The sequence below is a fragment of the Euphorbia lathyris genome, chromosome 8 (genome assembly GCF_963576675.1).
Source record: "Euphorbia lathyris chromosome 8, ddEupLath1.1, whole genome shotgun sequence".
NCBI lineage: Eukaryota > Viridiplantae > Streptophyta > Magnoliopsida > Malpighiales > Euphorbiaceae > Euphorbia > Euphorbia lathyris.
This window is the reverse complement of record NC_088917.1, coordinates 19,447,076-19,471,651: the sequence shown is the minus strand read 5'-3', so window position 1 is coordinate 19,471,651 and position 24,576 is coordinate 19,447,076. Positions and strand designations below refer to the sequence as shown.

Below are 24,576 nucleotides of genomic sequence, written 5' to 3'. Positions count from 1 at the left end.
AAATTTATGTTAGATCATAATTATAATTTAAATAAAACATATAAGGGGTCGTTTGGTTCGCGGAATAGAGGGGGAATAGAATAGCCTATTCCTAAAGAATAGCTATTCCCACATTTGGTTGATTTTTTTTATGGAATAGCTATTCCATGGAATCCCTATTCCTTGATTTCATGGAATAGATATTCTTCAATTTAGGTTAGGAATAACATATTCCTAATATTATATTTTTATAATTTACAAAATTATCCTCCATTAAATCTTCAATCTTCTCTCTAACCACTTTCCCAAATCTTATAAATTTTGGTCAATCCATAATTTATATCATATAAAACGTGAAAAATGGAAAAATGACGAAAACGTTAAAAAATGTAAAAATACGAAAAATATGAAACACGAAAAATGTGAAAATGTTACAAACACGAGAATATGCAAAAAAAATAAAATATGCGAAAAACATGAAAACGTGAACAAATGCGAAAAACACGAAGATGCAAAAAAAAAGCAAACACACGAAAAACACAAAATAGGAATAGCGCGAAAAAGTGACAAAACACGAAATATTAAAAAACGTGAAAAATTTCTTACCTTCTCCCATATTTATAGGGAGCAAAACCGCGTGGCGGATCGCTTGGCAGCTGCTGGGCATGGGGGGATGTTAGGTGTTTCTACCCTTTCCGTTCCTCCTTCTTTTCTGTTACCTTCTCTTCTTGAGGATAGGATTGGGGTCAGTCTTCCTAGACTGATCCCGGGTTAGGTTTTTGTTTGTTTGTTTTTTTTCTTCCCTTCTTACCAAAAAAAAAAAACGTGAAAAATCTGGAAGTGGAGGATCCTCCCTCATCACAAAAAATAGTAAGAAGATCTGGGAAGGGATCCTCCCTCATCACATCCCTTCCTTCATGGCCTTTTCTGAAGGGGACTGGTTCTCTCAAGGAGCCAAGGGGAACTTGCTGGCCAACATGGAGCACGGTGCCATCCTCTTTGCTATTACTTGTCACCAAATCTGGAAGTGGAGGAATGAAGAATTATTTGCGGGTAAGGCTGTCCTTATTCCTGATTTACTGTTTTTCTTCTCGAAGAAGCTCTTTGTTATTACTAAAAGCTTTGAAAGAGATTCCCTTGTTCGCCCCTCCCCGGATAAAGAGATCCTGCTAGTTGGCTGGAGTAAGCCTAGAGAAGGGTTTGCTAAGTTGAATACTGATGGCTCCTGCCTTAGCAATGGCAAAATTGCTGCTGGAGGAGTTCTTCGGGATGCTGGTGGCAATTGGATGGCGGGGTTTACCCATAACTTGGGGACGGGCTCCTCCTTTTCTGCGGAGCTCTGGGGTATCTTGTCAGGTATTAAACTCGCCATTCGCATGGGTGTTAAAAAGCTCTCGGTGGAATCTGATAATCTGGAGGCTATTAACAGGATTTCAGATAGCCAGGCTGTTTGTCTGAAGAGCCAGAATCTCATCAAAGCTATTTTGAGGCTTCGTCCTGCCTTTGAGTATCTTAATTTCTCCAATATTTTTAGGGAGCAAAACCGTGTGGCGGATCACTTAGCAGCTGCTGGGCATGGGAGAATGTTAGGTGTTTCTACCCTATCTGTTCCTCCTTCTTTTCTTTTGCCTTCTCTCCTAGAGGATAGGATTGGAGTCAGCCTTCCTAGACTGATCCCAGTGTAGGTTTTTTATTGGTTTTGTTTTTTTCCTTTCCTTTCTTACCAAAAAAAAAAAACGTGAAAAATAAAAACACGAAAATGCGAAAAAATACAAAAAATGCTAAAACACAAAAACGTGACAATATGTGAAAAACATGAAAATGCGAAAAACGCAAACAAAACACGAAAACGTTAAAAATTAAAAAATATGAAAAAATACGAAAAACATGGAAAAACGTGAATAACACGAAAAAGTAACAAAATACGAAAAATACAAAAACGCGAAAAAAAACAAAAAGGGGAAAAACCGAAAAACTAAAACGTGAAAAATCGAAAAAATGCAAAATAAAACACAATAACATGACAAAACGTGAAAAATACGAAAATGTGAAAAATACGAAAACGTGAACAAACGGAAAAAACAATAAAACTTGGGAAACACGGAAAAACATAAAAAAACGTTACAAACGCATTTTTCGTGTTTTTAACACTTTTTCATGTTTTCGTGTTTTTCGATTTTTTCACGTTTTTCTTTTTTTTCACATTTTCGTGTTTTTCACTTTTTTCATGTTTTTGTGTTTTTTACGGTTTGCACATTTTTTTGTGTTTTTTCATATTTTGCGTGTGTGTGTTTTTTGTGTTAACACGTTTATATGTTTTCGCGTTTTCACCATTTTTCCATTTTTATCTCATTTTTTTCTTTTGTTTTTGTGTTTTTAATTTTTTTTTGCGCTTTTACGTTTTTTTTACCTCTCTTTTTTCGTGTTTTTACAATTTTTCCGTTTTCATTTTCTTATTGTTTTTTCGTTTTTAATGTATTTTTCGTCTTTCGTGTTTCCCATTTTTCTATTTTTTATATATTTTTTAAAATAATATATATTAAATATTTGAACACGTTATAATAAAAAATTAAAATTTTAAAATAAATAAGAAATTACATTTGAGGATAATATTGTCTTTTTAATAAATTTTTTTATCTATTTCATTCTACCTTATTCCACCAACCAAACATATGAATAGTAATTCCTAAGAATTTTTATTCCATTCTTTGCTATTCTATTCCTTTGGAATAACCATTCTATTCCGCGAACCAAACGGCACCTAAGTGTCGTTTGGTTCGCGGAATAGAATGAAATGGAATAATGACTATTCCATAGCAAAGAATGAAATAGAAATTCTTAGAAATAATTCCTAAGTTTGGTTGGTGGAATAAAATAGAATGGAATATATAGTTTTTTTTTATTGAAAAGACAAAAATGTAATGTCTTATTTCTTTTAAAATTTTAATTATTACTATAAATTGTTCAAATATTTAATATATATTATTTTAAAAAATATATAAAAAAAACAGAAAAGAGGGAAACATGAAAGGCGAAAAAAACACAAAAAATTTTAAAAACGAAAAAACAATAAAAGCATAATTATAGAGGCATGGAAAGCATGAAAACACAAAAAAAAAAGGAAAAACATGTAGAAAAACTCATGAAAACAAGAAAATGCAAAAAAATACAAAAAAAAAACATAAAAAGATATGGAAAACACGAAAATGTTAAAAACACGAAAATACGAAAAACAGAAAAATATGAAAAAAATGCAAAAAAAAAAAACGTGAAAACACAAAAAGTGAAAAATTCGAAAATGTGAAAAAAAACGAAAAATGTTAAAAACACGAAAATATAAAAAATGTGTTTATTAAGTTTTTTTTCATATTTTCATATTTTTTGTACGCCTTTTCATATTTTTCAAGTTTTATTGTTTTTGGTGTTTGTTCATATTTTCGTATTTTTCGCGTTTTGTCACGTGTTCGTGTTATTCACGTTACTGTATTTTTTTTGAATTTTTTTTTTGTTTTTTCACATTTTAGTTTTTCTGTTTTTCGTGCTTTCTTTTTTCACGTTTTTGTATTTTTCGCATTTTGTTACTTTTTCGTGTTATTCACGTTTTTTCCATGTTTTTCGTATTTTTTCACGTTTTGGTGTTTTGTTTGCGTTTTTTGCATTTTCATGTTTATCACGTTTTTCACGTATTGTCACATTTTTGTGTTTTAGTATTTTTTACGTTTTCGTGTTTTTCGTATTTTTTTTACATTTTCTTGTTTTTCCGTATTTTTTCACGTTTTTAGTATATTTCATGTTTTGTCACTTTTTCGCGTTATTCATGTGTTTGCTCTTTTTTTTTTGCGTTTTCTTGTTTTTCCCGTTTTCATGTTTTTCGTGTTTTTTTTTCATATTCTCGTGTTTGTAACTTTTTTACATTATTTACGTTTTTGTGTTTCATATTTTTCGTATTTTTACATTTTTTAACCGTTTTTCTCATTTTCTCATTTTTCACATTTTTTTATGATATAAATTATTGATTCGCCAAAATATATAGGAATTGAGAAATGGGCTAGAGAGAAGATTGATGATGTAATGGAGCGTAATTTTGTAAATCACAAAAATACAAAATTAGGAATAGGCTATTCCTTTGATAAATTAAAGAATAGATATTCCATGAAAACAAAGAATAGGAATAACTATTCCATAAAAAGTATTGAACCAAATGTAAGAATAGCTATTTCTTGGGAATAGCTATTCTATTCCTTCTCTATTCCGCGAACCAAACGAGCTCATACAGTAAAACTTCTATATATGAATACACTTAAGACCAGACTATTTGTATAACGATTGGGAGGTTGTTACTAAATAGAGTTTGGTAATAGAGGTTATTACCAAGTTGGGACCTAGTTTTATTTATAACAAAATAGAGGTTATTCCTATATAGAGGTTTTACTGTATATAACTTAAAACTCACTTTCATGTTTTGTTTAAATTTTTTTTTTGCTTTCATATTAAGGGTTAATTACAAAAACGGATCAAATGGGAGGCCCATTTACATATTTAACCCATTTGCTCAACCTACTACATATCTAGACTGATTTTGTGTGACTTTCTCATAATACCCTCAATATTTACGCGCGGTTGTCTTCCTCCCGTCTGACTTCGCATAGGTTAGCATATGCGCACCCTGCGAAGCTAATGTTTGGTTTAGTTGATGATTTTAGTTAGCATATGCGAAGTCTGCGAAGCTAATGTTTGGTTTAGTTGATGATTTTAGTTAGCATATGCGAAGCCTGCGAAGCTAATATTTGGTTTAGTTGATGATTTTAATTAGCATATGCGAAGTCTGGATGTGTTTTTAACAAAATTCGCTAAGTGGTATATAACAAAAAATGGCAAACAACAACGGATTCTAACATTATTTAACAAAAAAATCAGAACATAAATGAATACACCAAAAATAATTCAGTGAGATTTATAGAATTAGGTATTTTCTCTGCATTTCCCAATCTTCCGCCTCACGGAACGAGGTTGTCGTTCGCTCAAAAATCGCCCTCTTTCTTCCCTTTTCTCTGTTGTTCGCCTTCTTCCTCGTCTTTTCTCTCACTGTTCACCTTCTTCTACCGTCTGTTCGCATTCTTCCTCTTCTTTGCTCTCACTGTTCACCTTCTTCTACCGTCGTTCACCTTCTCTCACCGTCGTTCACCCTAAAATCGCCCTCTTTCGCTTCCCTTTTCTCTCACCGGAGTAGGAGTTGCTGAAGAACGTCGTCAAACAACAACAGATTTTGCAGGTTAGATCCATGTGGAAGGAGGAGGAGCCATTTTGGATGAAGAGGAAACCGTAAGGAAGATGAAGGTGAAAGATTGGAGGTATTATGAGGAAGTCACACAAAAACAGTCTAAATATGTAGTAGGTTGAGTAAATGGATTAAATATGTAAATGAATTTCCCATTTGACCCATTTTTGTAATTAACCCTCATATTAATGACTTCACTTCGGATTAAATCAATTATTTCAAAACCAAATTCACTCGTTCTTCTTAACATTTTCTTTGTGGTGAATTAGAAAATGTGGTGAATTTTTCCTCTTATATCCTAAGAGAGGATCCATGCGATGCACGTGTTTTTTTTAAATATATAAATATTAAAATTTTGTTTGTATTCAATAAATAAAAGTTAAAATACAAAGGTGAATTTTTAATTAATTTTTTATTTTTCTATTTGTATCCGATTCTACAAATTGCTAGTAAAACCCGATTCTTCCGCTATGTCGGTATCACAAACAGATTGCTAACAAAACTCTATTCTTCTACTGCATCACGTACAAAACAATTGCAAATTACAATAATGAAATACACATGAAATTATGTAAAAACACATTTATTCATTATAGATTCATAAACATGTCTTCATTATACATTAGTTATTCAATATTTATGTGTTTAAATACAAATGCCATTGGAATAACAAAGATGATTGATGATAATGAAATACTAAACAGATGCATAGATGAAAATAATTAAAATAAAATCTTGAGCATTCTCCTTAATTACTAATATAAACTTTAATTAATATGATCAATGCAGGCGTTGTAGCTTAATTTCCATGTATAAAGCTACCGAAGATGGTCAATAATCCTCTTATTGGGATCATTTTGATTGAAAGTAGAGAATAATACAGCAGAATCCCAGCTAGCTCCAAGCACCGATATGAAGAACCAGTAATCGAAATCAACGGATCAGATTGTTGTAAGCGTAAACCAAGCAGGAGCTGCAAGACTGCAACCCAATTCAGATATTAAAGCATATTTTGCCAACATTTCATCAACACGATGTAAGCTATTATAGAAAAACCTAAATAAATGTGAAAAAAATGTTTAATCTAGAAGTAGTAAATGATTGTCAAGGTCCAATTCTTTTAAGGAAAAGAATGTCCCTAATCATTTAATCAATGAATTTTACCCGACATAGAGGAAATTAACAAACACAACGAAAATCTCTAAAAGTAATATTAGTTTCCTTGTCATAGTGTTTCACATCAGGAATGAAGTTCAGAAAAATCTTTTAAGCCAAACATTTTAGCTTTCTGAATCAGTTTGATTTACCTTTCGGATGTGTAAACCACAATTATGAACTTTTGAGATAGGACTTAACTTTAGACTCTCTTGTAAATAAAACCGAGATGTTCATTTCACTTCTCTACCATGTCAAAACAAATCCATATAGGAAAAATGAAAAATCATCAATTACTTCAAAGAACCAAATCACAATTGCAATATAATTACCAATTGCAATTCGATCCAATATGCAAGATGGTTATTTGTCATCATGGTGCCCACTCTGTGTTCTCTCCACAACAATAGCAATAGGTGATCAATAGAGACAACATAGATAGTCATGTATCGGTGATAATTAGAACACTGAAAAAACGCTAGGTAAGGAGAACTCGACCACAATCTATGCTAAAGCTGCCTCAAAAAAACGATTGTCTAAAAAATGTCCAGCCTCCATCGGATAATGCTTCTGATGGAGCAGCCAATTATTTCTCCCCCACAATTAAAGAAAAGAGTTACTCTGATATCCCATGTCCATTCTCGGATACCCAAAGGTACCTCTGTCATAGTGCCATTTACACGATCACTTGAATTTTATTTCTAAAATTCGACTTAAGCAATAAGATGTTGTCTCTGCTAAATCATTTGTGCCATGTAAATGATTATTTGACTTTGATATACTTGATGAATTTCATTATGTGGTTGATAATATTGGGTGGAGACCATTCTTTGAATTGTCCTGGTTTTATTGAATTAATTATAGAGTTTTACACTACTTTTAAATTCAATTTACCAAAGGAATTTAATGTTGATACACCTAAAGTAATAGAATTTCGTTTAATGGAGAAATAATTCAAACGATCCGGTCACCGAGTTCAATCTTTCTTGTGGTTTTATTGATGCAACATTTGTTAAGTCTAACGAATATAGATGCTATGCTATTGCTCATAGCGCTGATTTTCTTTGTACTATTGTTTGGAAGGATATGTCTTGTTATCATATGATCCTAGTATGTCAAAGTCTTATTATCTGAAAACACTTGCATAGCAATATATTCATCGATTTTTAGCTTTTGCATTCTCCGGTAGTAAAGACGATTCTCATACTTGCAATAAAGAGGGCGAGCCTTGGCGCAACGGTAAAACGTTGTTGCCGTGTGACCTGAGGTCACGGGTTCGAGTCTTAGGAGCGGCCTCTTGCCAATTAAATTGGCAAGGGAAGGCTTGCCCCCAATACACCCTTGTGGTGGGACCCCTCCCCGGACCCTCTCGCTCAGCGGGGACGCGTAATGCGACCGGGCCGCCCTTTTTTTTAGTGTATGGAGCATAGGGTTAATCTAGGTTATTGGACAGTCAACCAGTTTTAGTCTCTATTAAATTCAAATAGAAACCTTATTTTAGGTTCTGTTATTACTCGATTGACTGTGCATGAAGGTTTGATTAATTTGGAAAACACTAATTTGCATGTTGCTTATGAAATGCAACCTTTGAGTCTATCTTGTTTAAAAATCATGAATGTTGTTCACTTTGATGCGGATGGCACTGTTAGATGAACCAAATCCGCAGGGGTGAAGTCTAGAGACACTAGTTTTGGCTCCTATTCTGTTTCTACTGGGCTGGGTCATGTTGTGTTTGATCTATTCAATCGTACTGTGAGGCAAATGTAAAAACAAATTGAATCTAATGTGGCTGAGCTGTATCAAATTCAAGGAGGCAAACCTCCATGTCCACAACACCCTCACAACACACTTCAATAGATCAAACACATCACTCAGCCCAGTAAAAACAGAAGAGGGAGCCAAAACTAGTATCTCTAGACTTCGCCCCTGCGGATTTGGTTTGGGACCTAACAATCACCATCTAATAGTGACATCTGCATCAAACTGAACAATATTCATGTTTTTAAAACAAGATAAACTCAAATGAGGCATTTCATAAGCAACATGCAAATCAATGTCAACCAAATTAATAAAACCTTCGTTCAAAGCCAATATAGTAATAACAAAACCTAAAATAAGGTTTCTATTTGAATTTAATAGAGACTGAAACCGACTAGCTATCAAATAACCTAGTTTAACCTTATGCTTCATACACCAAATGACAAATAATTCAGCTTTATTGCAAGTATGAGAATACTCACAGAGAATGCAAAAGCTAAAAATGCGTTCAGGTAATAAGACTTTGACGTAATATGATGATATCATAATGAATCAAAAGACATATAGAGATCCGCTGCAATAGCAATCGTCATACTTGCAATGTTGCATCAATAAAACCACAAGAAAGATCGAACTCGGTGACCAAATTGTTTGCATTCTTTTCCCATTAAACGAAATTCTATTACTTAAACTGTATCAACATTAAATTTATTAGGTAAATTGAATTTAAAAGTACTGTAAAAATCTCTAATTAATTCAACAAAACCACGATAATTCAAATCAAAGAACAATCTTCAATCAATGTTATCAATCAAAGAGTGATAATTATCAAACATATCAAGGTCACACAACACAGAATCATCAACATTAAAGAGCACCAATAATTTAGCACATATAACATCATATTGCTTTAATCCATTTTTAGAATTAAAATTAAAATTTGTTTGTAACGATGCTCGGGGACAATTAGAGAATACCTTTAGTATCCGAGGATGGACATGGGATGCCCAGTGTTACTCCTTTCTTCGCTGGAGGAGGAGGAGAAATAATTGGCTACTCCGATTCGGAAGCATTACCAGGGGAAAGACCGGAGCTGGACAGATTTTCTCTTTGAGGCAGCTTTAGCACGGATTGAGGCTGAGTTCTCCTTACCTTCCGGCGTTCCAGTCCGAGTCATGGTGAGCAGCGGAATCGAGCGAAATATATGGGAAGAGGCGGACTGAGGAGAGAACGGTGAAAAGCGGACTTAGGTTTTGGCCTTTTCTTTTTAAATAAATAAATAAAAACTAAATAAATTTTGGTAATAATAAATAAGAAAATAAAAATAGGGTATTGTTATTCACCGCACCCAAATTCCGGTATACCGCCCATTTTTGACATATTTGCCCTTCTCATTGTATTTCATCCGAAACCTTAAAAGCTCTCTCCCTTTCTCTCCCGAGCACAAATCCCGGATTTTACAAAAATGGACCCAAGCATTCCCGAAGATGATGATTTCGAACACGAGATAATATTACGATTCTTAAATACGTATCTGATTAGTTTTTAATTTTTTTTTTCGGTTTTTGCCTGAACGGGTAGAGCGTACTCCCGCTCCTTAGGCCGAACGGATGAACTACCCGTTCGGTCTAGGGAACGGGCAGTATGCGCCACCCGTTCCACCTACGGAACGGGTGGTACGCGCCACCCGTTCCCAGGGCAGGCTGCCCGTTCAGGCAAAAAATGTGGGGAAATTTGAGAAACCTAAAAAGGTAGAGAGGATTTGAGAGAATTTTAATTTTTTGTTAGAAAAAGTGAGGAGGGCAAATATGTCAAAAATGGATGGTGGACCGAAATTTGGGTCACTAAAAATAAAAAGGATATCATAATGAAGACCTGCACCATAAACAACGATTTTTTTGATTTTTTTTTATATTAAAAATTCGAATAATGAATATATGCACACAAAGATTTTTGCAAATATTTTTTTTTTAATTGAATTGAAATCTCCAGTTTAATTTAGTTTTTATCATTTGCATTTTAGTTTTAGTTAAATATGTCGATTATTTCGTGTCTCGATTAGAGTTTTGTCAGTATTATTCTGTGTTACTTGATAATTCAATTAATTTCTGCTGTTTGATTCAATTTGATGAGTGTTAGATTTAATAGCGGCTGATTTAATTATTTACAGTTTAAGTAATTCATTTTAAGTAATTCATTTTCTGAAATGAATAATTTAAATAATAAATGTGCAAAGCTTGATATAATTTTACTCTGAATTTATGAATGTTTTTGAGCCAATAAATATTTTTTTTACTTTTGCTTCAATTTGTAGTATATACTAAATTTATAGATAGATTTGACACGTGTCATCTTCATATCCTTTGTTTGCTGATGTGTCTATAAGAAGCAGAGCTTCTCTTCTTAAACTATACATATTAATTAATTAATTGCCGTTGTTTTTTCTTTAAAATTTCAACTCATTTACTCCACGATTTAACTATTCTTCATGATTGAAATTTCAACTGTTGTTCCCCACTCCCTTTAAATCAACTCATACTCCTGATTTGTTCAAATCGATCTGGACTATTACACATTCGATTCCTTATGTAAAAAAATCGTTATCGCGTATCAGGGAAATCACAATCAGAGAGAAGTAACGATACGATAGATCCACAGGTTTTGCGTTTTATTTTCTTCCTCTAATCAATATTTTTCTTTTTCAAGTTTTTGGATTCAACATGCAAATATAGAAAAGGTGGGTTGTTTTTCCCTTCCTCTACTTTTTTTTTTTTAAATTCTCAAATGTGATCGTTTGAAGAAGTTTCGATTCTCTCTTTTTTTCTGTTTTGATGAATTTTGGATTCCGTATATTTGAGTGAGATTATTTTCTGGTGTTCTATGTAATGAATTCAAATTGTTGCGTTGTGTAGATTTTATGCTCGATCTAGCATTATTTGAGTTTTACGTTTGTTCACCTTTTCTCTCTTCTCCTCTGCAATTATCACCCTTTCCTATAACATGTTAGGGTTTCTTTTTCAATAATAATCAGCTGGTGGTTGTTATACATTCTTTGAAACTTCATAGACATTGACATTGTAAAATTTTATCAGAATCGAAAGAGAGATAATCAGCTTTCAAGCACTAATGGATCAGATTTTACAAGTTCTATCTTCTCTCTTATTCTTTTATTCCTATGGATTTTCATCTAAAATTCAATTTCATCGCTTTTCCAACTTAAATGATCAATGCTAGAGTAAATTAAATACTTTACCTCACAGTAAATACCTTTACCCTTCTACCTCTTGACTTAGTCACATGACTTATTCAAATTCATCAGTTAGACTAAGAATCCCATATCCCTAAATATTAGCACACAATCATTCATATCCTAGCTGTTGTACATAAGAGTATAAATACCTACTCAACTCTTCTGTAATTCATTCAATTGAGATAATATACATTAACTTACGTTTATCATTAAATCTCAACATTAACATGATATCAGAGTCCAGTACCAACCCTGGGCCAATCTCATCCGCGGCAATCACTCCGGCATCGATTCTGGAAAACTCATTCACAGCCGAATCATCCGAATACACTCTAATATCCGATGTTGCTTCATCTGTCGCAACACAACATACACCTTTTACATTTCAACCTATTTTTTCTGCATCTTCTCTACCACCACCGCCTCCCTTAGCTACCCACGCAAATTCCATTTCCTCCTGGAAAACACACCAAATTCCGCAGACAACCAGAGTTCCTCAAACAATTTTCATACCGACTACAACTGAGTCGGGATTCACAAATCCGCAATCCTCACGTCTGCCGTTCGCTCCATTATTCCCGACCGGGCCGCCATCAACCACCACTACATCAATCATTAACGGCTTCACACCGCAATCCATGACGACGCCAATCTTAGAGACATTTGAAATTAATTCTCAATTGCATAATCAGAACACCCATCTGCAATTTCAGAACACCACACAGCAACAGATGGGTTATTCTCATCCGCAACACTCGGTCACAACCAGTGGCCATCCAATTCAGCAATCGCAGCCTGGCCTAACGCACATCCAAAATTCCCATCCTTAATTCAATCTCGGATCCTACATACCACCACACACCACCTTCAATTTTAACCCGGTAAATTCAATGATCAATGGCTCGTGCCCTGAGTCTGGTGTTACTGGTTCCACAATTACGAACAACAGACCTCTTAACCTGCCTACAAATACAAATGTACAGGTCAAGGTTCAATTGAACAATAACAATTATCGAGCTTGGTGCATGAACATTACTACTGTCATGAAATCCCAAAAGTTGTTCGAACATGTTACCAGCCCATCCCCTGCTCCACCAAAATATCTTCACCACAGGAACAACCCGATGGACTTCATCCTTAACCCATCCTATGCTGATTGGGATAACATTGAAAACATTGCTAGAGCTCTTCTATTAAATTCAATTAATGAAGATGTCTATCATGTTATCACAAACTCCCAAACCTCTTATGATATCTGGAACACGCTTGAACGCACATATGGCGTAATCTCTGGCAGCCGAAGATTGGAAATTAGTGCGGCGATTGATAGGCTCACTCAAGATGGAATGACTGTGGAACAATACCTGACAAAACTCAAAGTTCTTCTGGTTGACTTATCGGCATCTGGGCATCCCTATCCATCAGACCTTTTACCTAGTTTAATTTTCCAGAGAGTCCACAAAGACTTTAAACCAATCATTGCTTCACTCACGGCTTCATCAACGGATATCGATTACTTCAAACTTCGACATCAACTGGTTTCATATGAAACATTACTCAAATGACACTGTGACAATCCAGTTATTCTTGCCAATGTCAGTACCAACTCCACCAGAAATGTTTCTCATCAGGCTAAGAAACGGGGCTATTGCTACATTTGTGGCGACACCACACATTGGGCGGACAAATGCACATCTAAGAGGCAGAACACAGGCAATAATGGCACAAAACACAGGAGCCGATGTCCATCTCACTCACGAGCACAGGCTCATATGGCGTGGCAGCAGCCCAACACTATCTCGGACCTTGATGAATAGTAGCCTTGGTATCCAGACACCGGTGTAACGCATCACATGACATCGGATCCGACACACACCTGTATGCAGCTCCGTATCATGGTCAGGATCCCATCTATTTTGGTAATGGCCAAGGTTTGTCCATCACTCATTCTAGAAACACTAAAATTCAAGACCTTGAATTAAATAATGTCTTACTTGTACCCAAACTTACAAAATATCTACTCTCTGTTCAACAATTCACAAAAGATAACAACTGTTTTTTTGAATTCTGGCCTAATCAATTTCTTGGAAAGATCAGGTCACCAAGGAAATCCGATTACGAGGACCGAGTAGGAATGGATTGTATGTGCTGCCCCCAAGTCTCAAGCAAGCATTGGTTGGTGAAGCTGTCTCTTTCTCCCAATGGCATGCTCGACTTGGACATTGCCATAATAAGACTGTCAATAAAATTGTCCACGAGAATAAATTGCAATCAGCTGGCACTGTTGGTCCGTGTAGCTACTGCCCTCTAGGAAAATCATCTAGAGCACCTCTTCCGTCTATTAAAAGAACAAGCAGAATGCCTTTTGAAAACATTCATGCTGATGTTTGGGGCCCTGCTCATGTTATTTCATTTTCTGGTCATAGATACTTTGTTGTCTTCATTGATGAATTCACCCGATTTTCTTGGGTATTTTGCTTGCATAATAAAAGTGACGTGTCTGTTATTTTCTCTAATTTTTATGCCTTGGTTGTCAATCAATTTGATGCAAAAATTAAGAATTTCTATTCCGATTTTGGTGGCGAATTACATAAACTCACTTCCTTTTTTAAACAAAAGGGTATAATTCACAAAATTGCTTGTCCTCACACTCATGCACAAAACGGCATTGCTGAACGGAAAATTCGACATCTTGTCGACACAGGCTTAACATTACTTGCCCAATCTGCTTTACCTTTAAAATTCTGGAATTTTGCCATTTTACACAGTATAAGATTAATAAATATTTTGCCTACTCCAGTTCTTCACAATGAATCTCCATCCTATTGTTTATTCAAAGTGCATCCCAAATATGAACAACTTCGTATTTTTGGTTGTGGAATTTTTCCGTTCTTACGTCCGTATAATCGTCACAAATTTGACTGTAGGTCCAAACTATGTGTGTATCTTGGACCGTCCCCTAATCATGCAGGAGATTTGTGTATTGATCTTTAAAATGAACGTTTATACACTTGCAAACATGTTGAATATCGTGAAGATTTATTCCCTGCATCTAATCTGACAGCAGCAGCACCAACAACACCATGTCAAAACTCGGGCTACACATTTTCAATTCCAGCATACATTCCGCCTACTCGGAACTCTTCCTTGGCTCCTGCTCCAGATCAAAATGTGCCTATCCATCCTATTTTGCACTCTACGCAGCAGCACCATCCATTTCCGCCCACATCCATCCCTCCTAATCAAACTTGTCCTCCTACTATTAATTCAAACCAGCAGCTCATAACCTCCTTGCCTATAATTTCCAACAACCCTTCTCCCATAACCACATTTTCCCCTCCTATACCACCAACACCTAGCCCTGCACATATTTCCTCCCCTACATCTGTTGTCGCACCACCAGCTCGCTCGCCAATTCATGCGCCATCAGCTGCACTTCCCTCCCATATCAGGGACGCCTCGCTTACATCCATGTCACCCTCGTCCCCCTTACAAATTACCAATACCACAACCCTTACCCCAACATCACCTTTGGGCAATGTCTCGCCTTCTCAACCCATCTGCACTCACAATAACACTTCCGCCCTGACATCCCTTGCACCATCTCCCCCTCTAATAATTCCCCACCCTTCCTCTCGCCCTTCAAATACATCTCTCCGTCCTACTGCACCAACCAATCACCGAATGAGGCTACGCCTATCAACATACAATTCTCTTGGCAAATTTGCAAGCCTCCTTGCGTCTCATCCATCTGGAGACATTGAACCTACTTACTTCTCCAAAGCAAACAAAATTCTCGAATGGAGAGCAGCCATGTCAATCGAAATCAAAGCACTTCTTGACAATTCAACCTGGGTACTCGTCCCTCTTCCGTCAAACAGGGATACAATTATAAGCAGGTGGCTGTTTCGTACAAAATGGAATGCGGATGGCTCAATTGAATGACACAAGGCTCGCCTTGTTGCTTGGGGATTCACACAAAGGTCTGGTTTAGATTTCAAAGAAACTTTCAGTCCCGTTGTTAAAGCCACTACCATTCGCACTGTCCTTGCACTTGCTTCATCTAACAATTGGTTCGTCAATCAACTTGATGTATCCAATGCCTTTCTGCATGGCCACCTCACTGAAACGATATATATGGAGCAACCTCAAGGTTTTCGTGACAACGATAAACTTGATCATGTCTGCCTGCTCAAGAAATCCTTATACGGTCTTAAGCAGGCTCCCCGGGAGTGGTTTACACACCTCAAGCAATACTTAACAACCATTGGCTTCGTCATGTCTCTTGCAGACAATTCTCTATTTATTTGTCGTCAAGGAAATGAGAAAACATACATCCTATGCTATGTGGATGATATTCTCATTACTGGAACCTCACCATCCCTCATCCATAAAGCAGTCTCTCTAATCGAATCAGAATTTCCCATTCGCAACTTGGGTCAAGCATCCTACTTCTTGGGAATTGAGATTCGATACACGAAGTCTGGAATTCACCTTTGTCAAACCAAATATATTAATGACATATTAGAACGGGTCAAGATGACTGACAGCAATCCCTGCATTACACCTATGGCCACTACCCCTATCCTATCAAAGGAAACTGGCACTCAACTCCCGTCCTTAACTGAATATCGTAGTATTGTTGGGGCCCTACAATATCTCACGATAACTCGTCCAGACATTGCCTTCCCTGTCAACAAGCTCTGTCAATTTCTACACTGTCCAACCGAGACTCACTAGAAGGCTGTAAAACATATTCTTCGCTATGTTCAAGGCACCTCTGAGCATGGACTTACATTTTCACCCACCCCCACTCGTCATATTCACTGCTACACTGACAGCGATCGGGGTGGTTGTCCTGATGATCGTCGATCCACTGTCGCCTATTGTATCTATTTAGGAAAATCGTTGATCTCGTGGCATACTCGCAAGCAACCTACCATTGCTCGTTCTTCGACAGAAAGTGAATACAAAGCGCTTGCTAATGCCACCGCCGATCTTCTTTGGTTAAGTTCCTTACTTCATGATCTTGGCTACCCAATGCCTACGCCGGTGCAGCTATGGTGTGATAACGTCGGTGCCATTTACCTCATTGTCAATCCCGTAATTCATGATCGCACAAAACATATCGAGCTTGACTACCATTTTGTTCGTGAGCAAGTATAGTCTGGATTTCTCAACGTTCGGTTCATCCCTAGTCACGACCAGGTCGCCGATATTCTTACCAAGCCTCTGCCTTCAACTCGCTTTCAGCAGCTTCGCACACGACTACATGTGCTTCATCATCCTCGGCTTGAGGGGGGATGCTAGAGTAAATTAAATACTTTACCTCACAGTAAATACCTTTACCCTTCTACCTCTTGACTTAGTCACATGACTTATTCAAATTCATCAGTTAGACTAAGAATCCCATATCCCTAAATATCAGCACACAATCATTCATATCCTAGCTATTGTACATAAGAGTATAAATACCTACTCAACTCTTCTGTAATTCATTCAATTGAGATAATATACATTCACTTACGTTTATCATTAAATCTCGAACATTAACAATCAATACTTTGTGGGGAAGATCTGCAGGTTTGCAGTGAACCATCTCCGCAATATTTAGTTCAGTTTGAATAACATCTCATAGTTAGTTGTTCTTTCTCTTCCATAATTCTATCAAGTAATTCAGAAACTCCTTTACAATGTGAATTACTCTTTTCCTTAATGTTGTGGACATCACAACAATGCAGATCAATCTTATACTCTTAATCTATTAAAGTTATTTTCTAAAGTGTAATTTCGGGACTAAGGCTTTTGTTGTTGTCGTTTAAAGACTCAAGTCATTTAACTTCAATTTGTGAAAAACTATACTTGATGTCCCAAATAATACTTGGTTTTCTAAATTTTTAGAGCAAAAATGCATGATTTGAATGATAACTAAATTAATTAAAGAAGAAGAAAAAAAAAGAACTGATATTAGAGAGAAGTAAACGTTAGATTTGTAGAGAGAGACAAGAAAAAGAAGAAGAAGAAGAAAATGTGGTATAAATGATAGATAAATTACTATTAAATAGACTACCCAGTTGTCACCATATTTAATGCATAGAATTTGACTGATTACCATGCAAATTATTTAATTTAATGTGTTATATAAAAAATAATAAAATATATTTTTTATCCAACGCCCCGGACACCCGTTTACGGGCTTATTATTATTATTATTATTATTATTATTATTATTATTATTATTATTATTATTATTATTATTATTATTATTCACTTACCTTTTTTTTTTTTTCGGAATCATTCACTTACCCTTTTAATACGTATACAAAATACACGTATCCTGACACAAGTTAGTTTGTTGGAATTTGTTGGAACTGTTGCATTTGGAAAGAATACGACGTCGTAAGCAGTTGTTTGGCTAACATTATTACTCGCTACGAGAGTGTACGACTCGTATCCATAAACGGGGAAAACCATGTCACCAAAAGCTTCCTCTGTTTCGTATTCTCCTCTTCCTTCCCATACCCCTCCTCCAAACGTCGTCGTTCTCACCTACTACCGTCCACCTCCCGACCCTTCCTTCCTCTTACTTCGCCGATGTCTCGCCTTTACTTTTTCCGTCATCCTCCTCTCCGCCGCCGTCTTCTTTCTCTACCCCTCCGATCCCACTCTTCAGGTCTCCCGAATTCGACTCAACCACATCCAAGTCCACTCGTATCCAAAATTTACTCTCGACGTCTCCTTCTCTCTGCTCGTCAAGGTCCGGAACAGGGACTTCTTCTCATTAGACTATGATACTCTTGATGTTTCGGTTGGATATAGAGGGAGAGAGCTTGGTGTTGTGAGGTCTCGGGGAGGGAAACTTAGGGCAAGAGGATCATCGTTTGTGAATGCTACTCTTGATTTGAACGGGCTTGAGATTATTTATGATGTGTTTTACTTGGTCGAGGATTTGGCTAGAGGTGTTATTCCGTTTGATACCACCAGCAAGGTTAACGGAGAGCTTGGCGTTTTCCTATTCAAAGTTCCTATCAAGGTTAGTTTCTGTGTGTGTGTGTGGTTTTTTTTTTTTTTTTTTTTTTTAATATACCCTAATGCTTCTTGGTTGATTCAATTGTATGCTGATAATATAACTTCAGTTGTTGAATGTATGAATTAGGGAAATTTGATTTGTATTAGAAGGGTTAATTTCAATTAGAACATAGGAATTTGCAGATGCCGGATAAAGATTTAGAATCTGCTGAGGTAAGCTGAAAGAACAAGTTGGTTGTATCTCTTGCTATCTAGTGATGCTGTAAGCTTTTGATGATTCTAAGTATAAGGCTGGAAGGGCAATTAGTTTAGAAAACATATACCTAATAGTACATCCAATCCCCCAAACTTGTCCAGAAAAGTAAACTCTAATGATCCCTCCAACCTTGAAAACAACCAATTAGCCTTTTGAAGTTGCTTAAAATGATATGATTAACCCCTATGTCCAATGTGTCACAGCAAGTGGAGATCTGGACTAGTTGAATCACGTATCAATATAAGCAAGTTAAGGGGCTAAGAAGTCAATTTGAGCAAGTTTAGGGACCTAATAGGTCACTTTGAGCAACTTTAGGCAGCCAATAGGGCATTTTAAGCAAGTTTGAGGAGTTAATCGGTCGTCTTCAAAGTTAAAGGGCAATAGTCTTTTATGGGCAACATAGAGGGACTGCATATGTATTAGGCCATTTGCCTTTGTTGAAAATCTTTGTTTTGAGTCACTTCTTACGAACTTAACATTAGCTAACTGTTTAATTGGGAAAGCAAGTGTGTGTATAATATCATTTTTGAGTGCCCTTAAGATCTGTGAGTTGGTTGAAGAATAAATGAAAGAAGCTCATGCTGATACTTAAATACCTTCAATTAGTAAGATGAATTAAGATTGACTTGCAGATGATAGTTTTTTTTGACAATTTTTCGTAATGGACTTAGTCAATTCTTTGCATGTAGATGTTTGAATTTGCTGATACAATTCGGGGCCTTTGAACTGTACAAGTCCTTAGTTATCATCCAAATCCATACAATATAGAGCAACAAGCTGCAATTTAAAAATGAAAACTGCTTATAAAGTTGCTATTGATTCCAACGTTTAAGGTTCTATTCATATTTCATTTAAATGGGGGATGATGAATGATTAACATTATCTTAGCAATTAGGGTGTTCTCTGTTTTTTTTTCTTAAGATGTAAAGTGATAGAGAAGGTAGCAAGTAAATGTGTTATTCATGCCCTACAGTTGCTGTTCAATTTTTGTGTTGAAGCTTTAGTATTTAGTAGTTCAGCTGTAGTATATAGTTCTGAGCAGTAAATGTATGCCTTTGCTAGTTTTGCTTATGTCTTTTGCATAGAAGCTTTGATTTTAAAGGGAAACGTTTTGGAAACTTGTACGAAATGTTTTGAGTCACATTTCCGTAATTTAAGAAAATTGGGAACTCGTTTCTTAGAATTTGGAAATTGTTTCCTAGGATGTAAAGTGTTATTAGAAACAGATCAATGTACGTGTTCAGTAAATTCCCATTAATTTCTAGATCATCTTCTACAAGCTTTCAAAATGAAAAATATCTTTCTCCTTCTATTATGCGACAGGTATGTTTAAATACATCCTTCAAGTTTTAAATATATAGATACACCCTTGTGTTTTTATCATTTACATGTTTCCCCATGTTTCCGCTTCCTATATCTTTTACAAATATCGTTTCTAGGTATCAGTTTCCGTTTCCATGTAATCTAGATCTGCGATGCTGATTCCAATATATATTCTTGGAAATGTTTCAGGGAAGAGCATCATGTGAGATTTATGTGAATACAACTGATGAGACTATTGTACGAGAAGACTGTTTCCCCTGAGGTAAGGATTAGAAATGATCCAGAACGACTCATTTAACGAATTTATGAAATCGCTCTAAAAGATGCATGCATATTGAGAAGTAACTTTGTTAACTTGTATGTGTTTAACTTTCTTCATGCTTTTTGACAATGATCATATTGTAGGTTGTTAAATGTCTGAATGTAGCAATAGTAAGCTGACTATTAAATGCGGGTAAATTACATACGTGGTGTGCAACCTTTACCCGTAATCACACTTTGGTGTACAACCAAAATTTTGTCACACTAAACTGTACAACCTTCTAGTGACCTCCCACTAAAGTGTATGACCGGTAAAAATGACCGGTCAACGCAAGTCAACGTTGCCACATCAGCATTTTGACCACTTTAAAAGTCAAAAATTCACATCCCTAATATGAAATTACTAAAATACCCTCATCCCTTCCAAATTGAAAAAAAATAGAACCCACTCCATTTCTCTCTCTAACTCTTCTCTCTCTAGGTAGAAGAAGATCCCAGGCATAATTCTTCTAACACCACTTGTGCAATTCACGTTGCTTAAATTGTGAAAGTTTAGAATTCCTTCCTGTAACGTTGCTCAATTTATGGAATTTAGATAACAACTTTTGTCGAATCGTTCCCATCACGTCTGATTTCCAAATTAAGAAAAACCCAAGAGTCAAAACAAAAATCAACAAGTTAAGGGGCCTCAAATGAAGATGTTGATGCAGATGGAGAAAGCACAATGATGTGATGATGAAATCGACAACTTTTTTCTTTTGATTCAAGCAACTGTGCCAACATTTGCAGAAAACCGAGCTAAACTCTGTGCATAACCATGCTGTGATATAAGTCCTACCTTATTCAAATAAAATCAACATTAATCAACCACATGAAAACATTGCCACTAATCAAATAATCCACAATCAAATAATCCACAATCCTAATCAAATAATCCACAATCCGCGACTGAAAGCTCGAGTTATAACACAGAACTGAACCGAATGCCGGAAAGAAAAAAAGACGAGCAGAAATCTGCAAATGTCACTGTACTTCTCCGTGACTGCTCCGACGATGTGAAGACGGTGATGGAGAAGCAAATCGTAAAACCGCTCCATCTGCAAATCGTAGATGGAGAAGTAAAAAACCGGATGCCATGGAAGAAAGGAAAAAAGAAAAAGAAAAACTTGCTGTCATGGAAGTAAAAGAAAAAGGAAATGCGATTTTTTTAGTTCCTGCTATGAAAAAATGTTGGAGAGAGAGGAAAGCAGTTCAGATAATGTTGGACAAAATAATATGTGGGGCCACTTTTAGTTTTTAAGGAGAGAGAATTGGGATTTTCTTTTTTATTAAGGGTATAAAAGTAATTTAGTGATATGTAGGGGCCATTTTTAATTTTTAAAGAGTGAAAATTGATGAGGTGTCATGTTGACCAAGTAATTAACAGGGTTGACCGGTCAGGTCACTAGGAGGTTGTACAGTTTAGTGTGATAAAATTTTGGTTGTACACCAAAATGTGATTACGGGTAAAGGTTGTACACCACGTATGTAATTTACCCTATTAAATGCAAATAACTACCCTGTGACACTTGGTAAATCTTCTTTTTGGTTCAGGAGGGGTAAATCTCACCGACAATCACTTAAATTTGAACATTATCCTAATAATGTCACAAAAGTTCATTTTATATCAATAAATAATGGGCTAATACACATATTTGCCCCTGTATTATCACGGAAAAACAGATATGTCCTTATATCAAATAAACTCACAAAACTATCTCTGAATTTTTTACAAACCTACAATTATACCCTAATCTAACAGACTTGCTTATTCGGTATAAACGGCGTCATCCCCATAAACACCGCCTTCTTCTTCTTCTTTCTATCAAAATTCAAAAGCTCAGGAATCCTTCATCAATGGCAGCCATCTCATTCATTCTCCCTTCTTCTAGCACTTCATCTCCTACATTTCTCTCTAACTTTCATCTCTCATTCACTCTCTCCTCACTCTCCTAACTATCTCCCATTTAACAACATTCTCTCTTTCTGCAACAACCTGTATTTCAAGAACTAAAATCATTGTGCAAATAAATTTTCTTACATCAATAATAAAAAAAACGATTACCTGTAGAATAGCATGTGATCTTGAAGAGGTTTCATTGGCACGCATTGGCTCTGTGGTTGGAAGTGGGAAATTACTTCATCAATAGAATAACAAAGATGAATCACATGACTTCCAACCACAGAGCCAATGCGTGCCAATGAAACCTCTTCAAGATCACATGCTATTCTACAGATAATCATTTTCTTATTATTGATGTAAGAAAATTTATTTGCACAATGGTTTTAGTTCTTGAAATACAGGTTGTTGCAGAAAGAGAGAATGTTGTTGTTAAATGGGAGATAGTTAGGAGAGTGAGGAGAGAGTAAATGAGAGATGAAAGTTAGAGAGAAATGTAGGAGATGAAGTGCTAGAAGAAGGGAGAATGAATGAGATGGCTGCCATTGATGAAGGATTCCTGAGCTTTTGATAGAAAGAAGAAGGTGGTGTTTATGGGGATGACACCGTTTATACCGAATAAGCAAGCCTGTTAGATTAGGGTATAATTGTAGGTTTGTAGAAAATTCGGGGATAGTTTTGTGAGTTTATTTAATATAAGGGCATATCTGTTTTTCCGTGATAATACCGGGGCAAATATGTGTATTAACCTATAAATAATTCATCTTTGTATTTTGTACCAATGAAGTCACTTTTGAACGTTTTCAGACCAAATTTTCACCAAAAATGCTGACTAGGATGCTTAGCTAAATTAACCAAGCCACTTAATCTCCACGTGTAATAATTTACTGTCGCGTGACACCTATCTTCTCTTACCTCCCTACCTTTATTGAACCAAACTAAGGTGTCATGTGGCATTAAATTAATACGTGTGGTGCTAATGTGGCTTAGTTGAATTAACTAAGCATCCTAGTTAGTGTGGTGCTAATGTGGCCTAGTTGAATTAACTAAGCATCCTAGGCGAGAATTTGGCCTGAGAATGTTTAGAGTGACTTTATTGGTACAACATGCAAAGATGAGTTATTTTATTGATACAAAATGAACTTTTACGACCTTAGTGAGACATTGTCCAAACTTAAAGTGACCGTCGGTGTGATTTACCCAAGTAAGGAGCGGATGTTCTTGAACTTGTGTTTACGGTTTGCTCTTAAGTTGGCTTTGCTAGGAATTATGCATGCCAAATTGTTCATCTTCTCGTTTGTTTTTGCTAATACACAATTTTGTCATCTGGATTCTTGGGTAAATGCCTCAGAGCTTTAAAACCGGATATAAAATCTCTGCAAATTTGCTTTATACTAGCATAAAAGTCCAAACTACTGCTGATCACGCAAAATCACCTTTAATCACTATAGAAACCGGTAACTGGCTCGTCATCTCACTCATTATATTTATATTCCGAAGGTTCAGCCCGGCTGGTTCATCATTCTTTCCCAGGGTTCAAAATGAGTGGTGATGTAGCCTGCTTGTTGCTTGTCATTGTGGATGTTATTTACAGGTGACTAGTTGGAAACTAATTGTAAAGGACTCATTTTACTTCCATGTATATGTATAATAGTTTGTTGGGTGTTCTTCATGAGCTACAAAAGCTGTCTCTATGTATTTGATATAGGGTAAATTCCAAAAAAGAAAACCCTGTGGTTATACCTGTGGATTTGTCTCGGTTTGACAATTCGTGTAACCACGTTGTTTTATTTTCTGGAATTTACCCTTTGATATACCCAACTTTTATTTAAAACTATCCTTTGTTCTTTTTGTATATATACAGAATTACAAACTAGTTGATTAATCAATTAAATATACAATGAGCAAATACCTTCAAAGTCAATTCGATACGTGACCTTTTAAAATTATCAATTATGTTCATATCGTATGCTAAAATTACCAATTAGATTTCTCTTTCAATTAAAATAAGTTTCGGTTTGTTTGTTTTATATTTGCAGTTTTATGAGTATTTTATGATATTTTTGGTTTCGGTTGTCCGTTCGTTTTTACCAAACCGAAATTAAATATATTATACAAAGATGCTTTATGTATCTATATTTAAATATTTATTCTGGTTAGTAATCAAATCGAACTAGTAAATTTTATTTTGATTATATTTAATTTAATTTTTTTTTCTTTTTTGAAAAAAACCCAACTTTATTAAAGCAAATCTAGGGCAAGAACATCAATAATCAAAGGTGGTGGACATGTTCGTTTACTACGAACAGACATAGAAGTAATAGCCCATGAACTACTAAATTAGTTGA

General features: G+C 35.7%; 1 protein-coding gene and 1 long non-coding RNA gene across 5 annotated transcripts; one reads left to right on the top strand and one right to left on the bottom strand.

The window, feature by feature from the left end:
- Window positions 1-5,824: 5,824 nt before the first annotated feature.
- Window positions 5,825-9,421, bottom strand: LOC136203788 (uncharacterized). 2 transcript variants are annotated; one of them, XR_010674983.1, is made up of 2 exons: window positions 6,745-9,421; window positions 5,825-6,238 (listed from the first exon to the last, which is right to left on the bottom strand). It is a non-coding gene; the product is annotated as an uncharacterized lncRNA (long non-coding RNA). The 2 variants fall into 2 exon arrangements; XR_010674984.1 differs by having other exon boundaries at window positions 9,148-9,421.
- Window positions 9,422-17,790: 8,369 nt separating this feature from the next.
- LOC136203435 (uncharacterized) lies at window positions 17,791-24,152 on the top strand. 3 transcript variants are annotated; one of them, XM_065994593.1, is made up of 3 exons: window positions 17,791-18,453; window positions 20,218-20,290; window positions 23,735-24,152. In XM_065994593.1, the coding sequence occupies exons 1-2, from the start codon at window positions 17,893-17,895 to the stop codon at window positions 20,287-20,289; spliced, it is 633 nt and encodes a 210-aa protein (XP_065850665.1). In that variant the 5' UTR covers window positions 17,791-17,892; the 3' UTR covers window position 20,290; window positions 23,735-24,152. The 3 variants fall into 3 exon arrangements, with proteins under 3 accessions (XP_065850665.1, XP_065850666.1, XP_065850664.1); XM_065994594.1 differs by lacking the exon at window positions 23,735-24,152 and adding an exon at window positions 23,580-23,722; XM_065994592.1 differs by having other exon boundaries at window positions 17,799-18,453; window positions 23,729-24,152.
- The last annotated feature ends 424 nt before the right edge of the window (window positions 24,153-24,576 follow it).